This window comes from Dicentrarchus labrax, unplaced genomic scaffold (genome assembly GCF_905237075.1).
Source record: "Dicentrarchus labrax unplaced genomic scaffold, dlabrax2021, whole genome shotgun sequence".
Classification (NCBI taxonomy): Eukaryota; Metazoa; Chordata; class Actinopteri; family Moronidae; genus Dicentrarchus; species Dicentrarchus labrax.
In genome coordinates, this window is record NW_026136710.1 from 5,888,669 (window position 1) to 5,901,169 (window position 12,501).

Consider the following 12,501-nt stretch of genomic DNA (forward strand, 5'->3'; position numbering starts at 1 on the left):
AAAAACCTGAGATAAAGAAGACCATAAAGCCAAAGATACACTCGTTTAAAAAACATGTTGGGCTCAGGGCTTTAATTGCTACCAAAGGGACATCTACTTAATACTGAGTTGAAGGGAATGAATACAAACAAGTATTTTGTATTTCATATTTCTAATTAATTTAAATAAATCTTTAGAGAGATGTCTTCACTTTAACATTAAAGGGTCTTTTTTCAGATCAATGTAAAAAAAAAAAAGAAGCCTCATTGTAATATACCTCGATTCATTGTTGTAAGCGCAAACATGAACTTTAGTGTGCTGTAAATCATCTCCGTACACTCTCAGTTGTAAAGGAATATTCCTAACAATGTATGTGTCATCTCCAAATCATACTTTGTCAAGAGCTCACTGGACAGTGAGGAGTTCATGGTTATTATAAATAAGGTATGCAGCAGAGAACAGCACCCACAACACATAATGCCTGAGGAAACCTGACCTTTTGTGGCGTATGGACACCCATCCCATCATTAGACCAGGGGCCTTGTTTTTTTTATTTATTTTTTATTGGAAGAAAATGTCATCCCAATTATGATCTTTCCTCTAACCTCTACCCCTCTGTGGCTCTCTCCCTCCCTCTTCTCCTCCTTCCTCTCTGCTCTGCACTCCTTATGTGGCCACTGAAGCAAGGCAAATCCAGGCCTGATTAGAGAGGATGGTCAGATGAAATGGAGGAGAGAGACAGAGAGGGAGAAGGAAGCTGAGAGAGAGACATCAAAAGAGAGACAGAATAATAACGGAATAATTTCTGCTGGTAGCCTAAAAAAAAATTGGATCCAACCACCTCTGACAATCTCTTACAGTGACAGTGCAGCATGTCGACTGTTGAAGCTACCGAGTTATAGGCGGAGAATACAGTCCGTGTGTGTGCGCACAGGTGAATTTCAGTTTGAGTATTTATGCAAGTAGGCTAGGAACTTAATTAATTAATTAAAACACACACCGATAAGAGGAGATTAGAGTGATAACAGTGAATTTGCAAGCTGTATTTCATCTCTGCACAAAGTACAAATTGTATATATTATGTAGATCAATTTTGCAATGCATACCTTATGTTCTTAAGATTGATTTCAAGGTGGCAACTGGTTGCTTGGTTCTCATTTCAGTTTGCAACTAAAAAAAGACTGACCAATTTCTTGATTTTTTCTTGATAGAAGTTATGCTATTACAGCATGGTAATGCAAGCTGCAAGTGGGGCAATTTTGACACAGTTCACTTCAAAGACACGTCAAAAGCCCTAATTTTGAGAGTCGTCAGAAATTCAAACCAGCAAGATATGAATTTGTTTCTCGACAAAGAGTATAGAGGCAAGTATATGTGTGATCTGTTGCAATTCGTTAAATGATGAAGAAGCACTACTATTATAAAAGTCTAACTAAAATCATGTCCTAAAAAAGAGACTGGAGCTCCTTCTTTTCTCCTCCCGTCATCTCTCAGCCTTTTCTCTGACGCCCTCAATCCTGCAGCCTGCCCCCCACCCTCCCTCTCTTCCCTCTGCTTCAGTGCTAATAAGGAGAAGTAGAAGCTCTCTGTATCGCTGCCACATCTCATCAGCCAAACCATGCCTCAAAAAAACCCAAACACACAGTGCACAGAGAAAGGAGGGTGATATGAAGATAGGGTCTGAGTGGAGGGTAGACGGCGCAGCACGGCTGATCAGATCTAATAAATAGTTGGGGAGAAAGTCCTGTTGAAAAAGATGAGAAGCTCCCTGTAGATGGGGCTACTTGCCAGTAAAAACTCATAAAGTCTTGTCCATTGCACTGCTATACACACAACAATCTAATCACCACTAGGCACAGCCCTGTGTGTGTGCAGTGCTTACATCTCTATCCGGCAATATTCCACTGCACAGGGTGCAGTCACAAGTTTTGAAGCTGAAATAGAAATGCACAGGCAATTTAATCTGCATGATCATAATCAGGTCTCTTACTTTAAGTTTCTCCCACAATGTATGACAAACCTAAACACAGAACAGGAGAGTAATGTTTTTAATTACATACTTTCCAATTGGTGTCTTGCAAAGCTTGAGTCAAGGAAAGAAAAAATAGAAAAAAGTAAGGGTCAAGTTTATGCTTTGTACCTGCTCAGATGTTATTTTGTGTTTCTATGGTAATATAAAGCTAAGAAATATAACCTTAAACTTTAAACGCCTTTAAAGGATAATACTGGAGCAGGGAAAGGAAAGAGGTAAAGTAACAGAACATTTTCTTCTAAATTCAGTCTCTTTGAAACTGCCTGTACCTGGAGAATATGTGGATGACTCAAGTGGGTTCAAATATCACTGACAGATCACTTTACCCAGCTGTGTTCTGTGTAATATGAATGAGAATCAATGCAGTTGACAATCTTGTGTGATGTACAACCAAGTATTGAAATATTTCCATACCAGCGCTTACTTTTCTTCCAGGGTGTCCTGCTGTTAAACTAGTATTTTAATGTGAGAAAATGTTTTTGCATTATACTCTAACCATTTTCAACAGAGCATGAATAAATATTTGATTTTGGCATAAATGTTGTGGCATAAATGTTTGTTCATAGATTTTTTCTTTTTTTCTTTTATCTTGTGCTATAAAACACAATTATTGGAGAAGTCATGGACTGTGAAACTAATGTGATTCATTGGAAAACAAATAAAATGGAAATTACCTGTTGATGCTTTCGTGTGCTGATATTCAGGTCAGTGTGTATATACAAGACTAAAAACACACGATTTTAGTTCATTTAAAATTATGAAGTCTGGGCTCAGTAATTGGCGTATTGTAACAGATAGGTAAGAAAAAAAGAACTGAAAGTCAGAGGAAAATAGAAACCCAATAACATTGACAATTTGACTGATCGATGAGCCTGGTTTTCCTGCCTGGGGCAAGCGCCGAGGAAAGACTCAGGGGGGAGAAAACAGGAACCACTCCAGCCACTCCATTCTACGCTCTCCTCGTCTTTCCATCCCTTTCTGCCTCCCCTGGTCTCCCTCCCTGGGGACTGGTGGCTAGTATTACAGCGCTATAGCCTGCAGCTCTTCCTGTGAGGGTCACATTGGGTTGACGGAGAGAACTGGAGGCCGATTGGAAATGCAAGCGGCTCCTGCCGTAGGCGCAAAGGCTTATCATTCAACGCTAAAAAACAGGATGGGCTGCAACTCCCCTGATTTCGCTGCTAGTGCACATGATCATTATGAAGATAGGTTTCACTGGAGGGGGTCTTACAGCAAGTGTCATCAGCATCCAAACATCATGTTTGCTGACTTTCTCTTTGTACTCCCTTTGTGTGTGTTTGTCTGTATTTCTATTAAGTGATAAGTACAGCCCACAAAGTGCTGTAATGCATGTTTGATTATTAAATGGAATTTTTTCCCACTTTAACATGACATTTACTCTAATATTGAGTTTTAAAATATCACTGCAAAACGTTTGTTAAGATATTTCTATGCATTTTATTCCATTAAGTTTTTTTCCGGTGTGAACATTAAAAAACTAAAACAGAGGCTATATTTAGGCACAGTGATGCTTTACTCTAAATGCTAACGTCAGTATACTCTCACATGTTCACAATGACAATGCTTACATGCTGATGTTTAGCAGGTGTATTGTGTACCATGTTCGCCATCTTAGTGAAGTATCTTAGCATGCTAACATTTGCTAATTAGCACACAACACAAACTACAGTTGAGGCAGATGGGAATGTCAGTTTTGCAGGATTTATTGGCCGTAAACCAAAATACCAAAGTTCTACTATCTAAAGTAGTGGATTTCTAAGAGTAGGTGCACATCAGCTCTTAGTGACTGGGTGCTGCACATGGCATTGCACATGGCATGTGTTACAAATAGAGGCAGATCTTATCTCAAAGGTTTTGCTGAGATGGACTCCAGGCAACAGGAAACGTGGACAATCACAAGTGACTAGGTGCAGAACAGCTGTGGAAAAGCTGGCCAAGATGAACCTAACTTGAGGTGAGGCTCAGCATGTTGCCAAGGATATGGAACAATGGAGGGAACACTTTTATCTTGAGTTAGTAGAAATCACTCTTACTCACAAGTATCTTACTCAAGTGAAGATTGTATTGATTTATTATTCTATGTATTCTATTTCATTGGTTTTTTTTATGGTTTCAGCACTTTATTTGCATGTCTTGCTGAGCATATTTATGTCAGGCATATACATTCAATACATGTGGATAAAGCTCATGAAAATGAAGTAATAAAAGAGACTGATCATGAGAGAGGGGAGTGGGAGGGAGAAACAGTCTATGTAATCTGAGTGCCAACAGAGACGTCGAGGGGCTTCCAGATCGATGTGATGAGCACCGTTGTAGAGATGGACCTTTCTTCCTGCAGTCTGCTGCTCCACAGCCAGAAACTGTGTTGCTGCAAGCTGAAACTAGATATCAATAAATGCTCTTTCTTCCTCGTTCTCTTCTTTTCTCTCCTCCTTGCCGATGCCTTCACCTTTATCCTCACCTTTCTCTGTTTAGATGTTTTTGCTTCTTCTCCATCACTCTAAGCTGTCAGGAGACAGTCAATAAAAATCATGCTGGAATTATTAAACAGTCGGAGAATACGATGCACTGCCTTTGTAGTGCAAATTTTACAGGAGAGGCTATGAGGAGAGCAAGTGCATTGGTGTGCTTGGTATTTATTTCTTTCTGATTAGAGTATCTAGAGATCTACACAGTAGACTTACGTCTTCATGCCTCGCTAGCTTTTTCTGTTCTCAATGTGCCCTCTTTTTCTCCCTCAAACACACTTCACTCACATACTGGTTGTCTATCTCCTCGAAGATACTTTTTAGTTCATCATAAGAGGGTTCACCTCTTATGGGGTAAGTGATAACATTGCAGCAATCAAAGAGTCTGGAAGCATATATTGGAGAAGCAGCAACATAAAAACATTTACCGGTTATTGTCGGAATCGAAACCAATACTGACAACTTCCTTGTTAATGGGGAGGGTATTGACAAGCGGCTAGCATGTTATGATCATTCATTGACCCTCTCAGGGGACAAGTGATTAATTCAAAGCCACATTAACAAACCCAGAGGAATACAGAACTACCAGAGCCCTTCATGTCATGTTAGTAAATCATTTGTCACAGCATATTATGGACCTACGACAAACTGTGCCTGTGTGCCACAGCTGTGGTGACGAGCATCACTACCCACTGGTGACAGCGCTGAATGCATTAATAAGATGCTCGTGCTTAACATAACTGGAGCTGTGCTGCAGGCCAAAGGCAATTTACCACGGGAGAGACTCACATATATTTCGCCCTCTTAAGCAGGGCTGTTAGTTTACCTTGAGGAGCAGTAACATAAAAACGCAATGGCATAATAACCAGAGCACCGCCCTCCACCAGCCAGTTATCATAAGGATAAATCCTCCTTATCGTCACTTCCAACAGTCGGAGCGGCTGAGAGGAGCAGCCACAAAATTAGAACATAATCTTCCCGAGGGCCAAGGCGTCGACAAGACTAGATCAATAACACCGGGGATTCATGCCAGGAGTGGATATTTTCAGATGAAAGAAAGGTGAACTTGTCCAGGCAATTCCAACACAGCACAGGGTTGTTATTGTTACTGTGGAGCTTCTAGTAGTGCTGTTTGAGTGTATGGACATTACAGCATGTCCCACTGGGGAGGAGACGGACTGGTGACCTTACAGTACGGGAAATCAGCAGATATGTTATGAGTGGAGTTTTTATTTTGATTTATTGCTTTAAAATCACATTTATTCAGTTGACATACAACTGACCATTGATTGATTCATTCATACGTCAACCCAAAGCCAGTGGACACTTCTGACCTAATCTTGTGATAACTAAAGTCTCATATATCTTAATAATACAACTGCAGGCCTACTTGCTCTGCAACTACCTGCTTACGTCTTGTGACCGACGTAGGCGCGTGTGCAAAAAGTTAGCATCTGTGCAGCGACGCAGGGTGTGGCCGTCGTACTCGCCATTGCATCCTGACACCAATACAGCATCAGTAATGACATCTCTCCGGAGAGCTTTGGCCTCAAGACGCAATGAAGCATGAAAGGGAGATGGAGGAAGACAAAGACGGAAAGTAGGCAGAGAACAAGAGAGCAGGAGCGAGTGTGCAACAGAGCAGAATATTCGGGGTGTAATTATTCGGTGATGGGTGATAAAATGACACAGGAAGAAACAGAAGTGTAGAGGTGTTGCATACTAATGTCCGTTACAACCTGCAATCTGCATCTCTTAACAAAAGCCAGCTGCAGTTAGAAGCTGTTTTGCACCTGTACACAGCTGATTAAACGCGATGCACATCAGCAGAACTTGAGAGCTACGAAGAGTTACCGCTGAATCTCCATAAAGAAACGTTCACCTCCCGTTCACCTCTACTGGGTGCAAGAGAGGCTCCTTTGTGATTCTCTAATGCAAGAGCAATGCAAAGTCTCTGTCTCTCTGTATGAACTATAGAAATCCACTGTGGTGCTAACAGAATTAGATACTGACTCATGGATTAGTCTGGATAGTTGAAAGACTACACAACAATACCAAGGAGAGGGGTAAATAACCAAAGGCTCTATTAAACAATAAAACTGGGCTTACAGGATTTGCCACAGTTTATCGGTTCCCAAGTAAATTGCTTGATTACTAAATATAACTCACTTGTGTTAGCAAAGACCGCACCCAAGTTGGCAGTACATGAAAAAAGAACTTCATCATTGGATTGTAAATGAACAAACCATGCAACACTGGCCAAGATATTTGTATATAAAGGATCTATGCTGCAGCGGAGGATATCCTAATTAGGCCTCGGGAATATTTTAGGATAAATGGTTTGTCCGTATCGCTCTGTGTTGTTTTTGGCATGACATGACTGCTCTATCCATCAAGGCTAAAGGAAAAACGTGTACCCAAGCCTGTGTTTACTGCCTAAATATGTCAGACCACATGATGATGAAAGTCTTTTCAGAAATGAAACTGCAGTACCAAATAGCACAGGCACTCGACATTCTGACAGCAGCTTTCATTAATTTCTTCAGTCCGAAAGCTCGTTTGACTATTCTTCTGAATGCAACAGCAGCATTTCTCTGCATTTACAGCCCCACGAAGATACATTTAAAAGGATTTTTTTCTCTTGTATACAGAGTGACCGAGGACATATTCTCAGGGTCTCTCTCATGATGAGCAACCTTGAAAATACCATCTCTGGTGCTGTTTTACAAGCAGTGGCATCCACAGCTAGCAGAAAAAGCAGCTGGAAAAGAAGACCGGGAGGTGAGAAAGAAGTTAAAGTTTTAGTGCTTTGCTCGGAAGGTGGGGATTAATTGAAAGTAATTAAGGATGTGACCATCTCTCCGGGGACCAGTAGAAGCCTTCTACCCCATCAATCAGCAGCTATCTGTCCCGAGCCTAAACCGGCAGACTGGCGGTACAGTGTGGATAGACATCACATCTTAAGCACTGATCGTTCATCATTCCGCTGAGCCGTGATAAAGTCAAAGAAAGTTTCAAAGCTCTGCTGATGAGATACTGTCAAGAAAACTAAATTGAGGCACAAGTCGTCGCTGGCAACTGACGAGGCGGAGAAGACGAAGAAGTTGGTGCTGCAGTGAAGAAAGCAGCCTGAAGCAATGTTCCAATAAAAGCAGAAAGTTATTTCAGACATTACAAGGACAACAAGATGCCTTTTTCCTGACAAAAACGGACTTTTGATCATTAGAAAAGCTTTGGAACTGAGTTCAGTTCACGATTATAATCAAACAAATGATTATTTTAACTATTGATTAGGTAGTTAGGGCGTTTTCTCAATTAAAGTTAACCTTCCCAGAATAAATTTGGCATATTTATATACCAAAATCCAAAGCAATTTAATTTACAATCAATAAAAACAGAAAAAAACAAAGTATTTACATTTGAGTTGCTGGATCCTTTGAAATTGTGTCATTTATGCTTGATCACCCGAATGACTAACCTGATAGCAATGTTTGCTGATTAATTGTGATCACTCGACTAATCCATTCAGCTCGAAGCTTCTTTACATCACTATCACCAGCCAACAAGATGGCTTTCCCTCTCATATGTAATACTCCGATGTCATCCGGGGTCAAAATGCCAATGTTTGTTTCACTGCACTGGGAAGACAGACGCTGTGCTGTCAGAGTAAGGTAAAATACAGCTATTTTGGATGGATGGGAGATTATCTGAGTCCAACGGCCTGCTGTCATGGGAGACTTAGCTCCTACTGTGGTAGACTAATCTCCCCGTGCTTGCAATGCTACAGACAGCGGTGGATATATTGTGCTTCTGTCCTGCATCGGTATGCTGTGAAGCACTGCAGGGGATACATGTAAGGGATTAGCTTGAGTTAAAAATGTAATACAAGCTGGTGCAGAAAGGGGAAATCACCTGTCTGTCTGGTCTTTGTCTGCTCTGTATTACAGCTGTGGGGGGTCAATAGTTCACGAGACGAACAGACAGCAGAGGAATAGTTAACCTCTGTGAGCTTCATAATGTCTTGTCAGTACGTTGTCACAAGATAATGGTCTGATATTCTGGTTTTGTTATCCATTATTTCTCCACGGAGAGTACAAACGTGCGGAAAATGGAAATAAATCATGAAATTACTTAAAGTTACTAACCTTGGCCTTGCCAGTGCTCTGTAGAATGTGGACCAGTGCACACGCCATCTCCTCCTTGTTCTTGACGCTAATCCCGGGCTCAAGCACTGAGCATAGCAGCATGTAGTTATTGGTGGTGTACTCTGCAAACTCCTTGTACATCTCCATAGGAAGGATGTTCATACTCTGATAGCGTGCTTTGATCCTAATCATAGGCCCAGATGTCTTGCCCTTCGGGGGGTTGGGTGTGCTGACTGGATACCACTTCTCAACAAACTGTCGTCCGGTAACAGCTGCGACGGGGATATTGACAAGTCCAATGTAATTGTTTTTATCTTTCTTTTTCTTCTTGTCTGTGTCTTTGTAGAGGTGGGCCGTGATGCTCTTGACAGGAGGCAGGTTATTGAACTCAAAGTGCTCTCCCCAGAAGACATTGTCAGTCTTGAGTTTACAGGTGGTGCGGGCGTAGAGTGAGTCATCCAGACAAAGCTCGCAGAAGTATTTCTTTTTGGCCGGCAAGTCCTTTGCCTCGATGATCCACAGCTTCAGCAGGTTTTCCACCCGACGACTGTTGTCCTGGGGGCAAGATAAAATGACAGGAAGTGAGTTAGCGAGGTCTTTTACAACAGATTGTTGCCAACAACATCACAGCTGGGAACTTTAGGAAACAAGAGTTCAAAATCATAACGTAACGGAAGAAAGTATTCAACCTAAAACTAATCTTGTAAAGCAATAGACTAAACAAATCAAATGACAACAGAAATAAATTGATTCAAGTGAAAATGTTCAATCATTTCCTAGTGGCCATTTAAAATCCTTCCTCTCCTGCGTTTGCAGTCTTTAAAAAAAAAAAGTGAAGAAATCTCACTCCCTCACTCCTACATTATTTCACAGAGTTCTAACCCATTTTTATGTCATCAATCGATTTTGCCAAGAGCGGGGAATATTTTTGGCCCATTATTCAGATTGCCTTGAAAGCTACCTCTGAAGACGAAGAAGAGGAGCTAATAATTACAGTATTAGAAAGAAATACCAGAGCCTCTCATAATCACAAGGATGTTTGAAATAGTTGTAGCTTTGTTTAAGAGAGCTCAACAGTATCTGGATGCTTTTCATATGTTTGACCAAATAATTGATTTATTTTATATGTTTCTGTGGCTGTCGTCTTTAAATTCCTCCCAATATCAGGTGTTTCTGAATGTATCTTATCTGAACTTTAATCTTATCTTTAATGTGTCTGTGGTTCATATAAGCTGGGGCAGCTAAAAGAAGGTATATAGGATCTGTCAAACAGACTACACTACTGACTCCTGTACTGTATGTAAAGTATTCGCTGTATTGTATCTTCCGCTTGGTACTGTTTCTGCAGATTGAGAGCTAGATTTCAAACTTGGTGTCACATGTAATCCGTGATCAGTAAATTCACGTTAATTTCCCTATGTTGATGCAACGAAATTACCACCCACTGTAAGTGAAGGTGCTCTATAACATAAATTAGAAATTAAACTTTGTGTTATGTTTATCTTTCAATGCAAACGGAAATGTATTTGCTATTAGACACCCGCCCACGAAGATGATTTATTTACCTATTATCATAATTACCCATAATTATCCTCTTACACAGGAGCTGAATTGTGCAAGCTTAGCATTTAGACCACCTTGTTTCATTTACATTGATTTTACCTCTGGCAGACAGGTCTTGCAAATTACTGAATGCATTTATACTTCCTTTTGTTATTCCATATTTATTAACTATATGGGCATCTTCTTCCTCTTACCAAACACCATAAAGACAATACAAATAATGACTTGTAAACCAACAAAAAAAAAGCTTTCCCGATTTTCTCCTCTGTTGCCCAATATGTATAACCATTGTTTATCATAATGGATTAAACTTTAGTCCTTTTGAGAGAGAAATATGTTTTCAGTGAATAAAATGAATGACTTTTTATTTACTTAACTGTATCTTGATTTATTTGCTTGTCCTCTATATGCTGGATAAATGATCTTAGTATAAACAAGTACATTTAGTTGACAGTAATGTGTTACCTTAGTCATGGGTCTAGTCTGGTCTAGTATGTGAGAAGGAATACTACTGGTGGTATTACAGTAATAGTGGTCAGGTGTACCAGAATCAGTTTAATCTATTTGATACATATACAGAGACTTCCTTATCTAAATCCAAAGAAATTTCCATATCTGTTTCCAGTTTATGTTTGCCAAAACACATTGCACTGCATCTAATCTCTCAAAATCATAGAATAATTAAAAACCAGAGACAGAAATAACACATTCTTGCCAAAATAGCTGAGGAAAAGGAGGACTCCAACGCTATTAGGGAAGTTTTTTTTTCCGAAGTTCTAATTAGTGAGTAATTTACTAAATAATGACAGATGAAGGAGCGAAGACGCTGTGAGATTAAGACTATTTTCTTGGCTTGATATATTTGCCACTCTCCCTCTGCCGCAGCTGTGTTTATCAAGAGTACAGATGGTATCAGTGTTCAAGAGAAAAACACTTCTTGGGAGTCTGGGTGTTCCTCCCTGCAACCTTTGTGTCCTCTGCTCTTGAGGTTTACAGTGCAGGAAGAGAACTGCTGGATGTCAACATATAAGATTGCTTTGTTGTACGAGCTACATGCACCAGTGACACGATGTCAACACCATATAGCTCACTGTCTTTACACTAATCAACGTTGCAAAGCGTGGTTTGGAATTGGGACACTTGTACATGAACTTATTAGGGTTGATTATTACACACAGTCTCGTCCCACCTACTGTGTATTTACATATTTACCTTGTTGGGTTGTACTGCTCTCCTCAGATTCTCCATCCATTTGTCTCTCTCGGCTGATGAACGACAGGAAAAACATTTGCTTCCTGTGGAGGTGGTGACCTACCGCCGTGCGAGAAAAGGAAAATGAATGCTTTAATGATCAAACCTCATGCATAACAATGACAGAGAAGAAGTTGAACGGAAATCTTTACTAAACTTAGTTCATAAATATCCCTTTGTCTCTGACGAAGACGCTAAGAAGCTTAGTGACAATACACACATATACACAGTAGTGGATATGACTATGGCAGTGTTGAGGAATGATGAATTGTGTGAATGGACAGAGGAGACAGATGACTGCTTGGCAGGCAGGGTGATAACTGGGTGATTAAAAAATGCACAGAGGGACACGGGGAACAGAGAGAGAAGGAAAAAGAAACAGAATGATGTAATGAGCAGGATAATAAAGATTAGTGTAGGATTCTGGTCTCTACAGAAGACACTCTAGGATAGAAAGTATTCATTCATTTCTTGCGCCCTGGGGCTACCAAAGGGTCTCTAGCTAACACTACAGCTGCAACATGCGTTTGTGCACACATATCATGCATATGTGAATTTAACGGTAATTTGAGGCTGTTTGGAAATGAATGCAGTTCACTGATGATCATAAGGATGTAACCTTTAATATAGACAAGCTGTCTGCATTTGATCATTCGGTTATAATAGGCCATCAGCAGCTAATCAAGATCAGTTATAAGATGTGAAGTGAGAGGAGCCGTTGGTTCCGAAAAGTATTGTTCCCAGCTGGTAACTCACATTTCAGCTTTCTTTTAATAATTGTAATGGGTATTTTATTATAGACATTTTTTAGACCAAATGATTAATTGAGATAATAATCAGCAAAAAATCCATAATGAAAATAACTGTTCGTTGCAGCCCCAGTTGCTATGGAGAAAAAGCTAAACAGAGGCGCAAATCAAAGCTGTAAAAAACTTGGAGTTGTAAAAATGGTTTGTTGTTGTAACTGGCAACAGAAAAATCTTCAGTTGACCCAGAATCTGGTTTCTACAGAGCCTAATTCTTTAGCTTCTGCTTAGTATTT

At 40.2% G+C, this 12,501-nt stretch overlaps 1 protein-coding gene across 5 annotated transcripts in view; it reads right to left on the minus strand.

Moving 5' to 3' along the window:
- dab2ipb (DAB2 interacting protein b) overlaps window positions 1-12,501 on the minus strand; it is a 111,231-nt gene that overhangs the window by 24,089 nt on the left and 74,641 nt on the right. For all 5 annotated transcript variants that reach the window (XM_051411714.1, XM_051411713.1, XM_051411712.1 and 2 more), the window contains 2 exons: window positions 11,421-11,519; window positions 8,646-9,200 (listed from right to left, as the gene is read on the minus strand). In XM_051411714.1, the coding sequence (XP_051267674.1) occupies window positions 8,646-9,200; window positions 11,421-11,519 (654 nt within the window). The remainder of the gene's footprint in view (window positions 1-8,645; window positions 9,201-11,420; window positions 11,520-12,501) is intronic.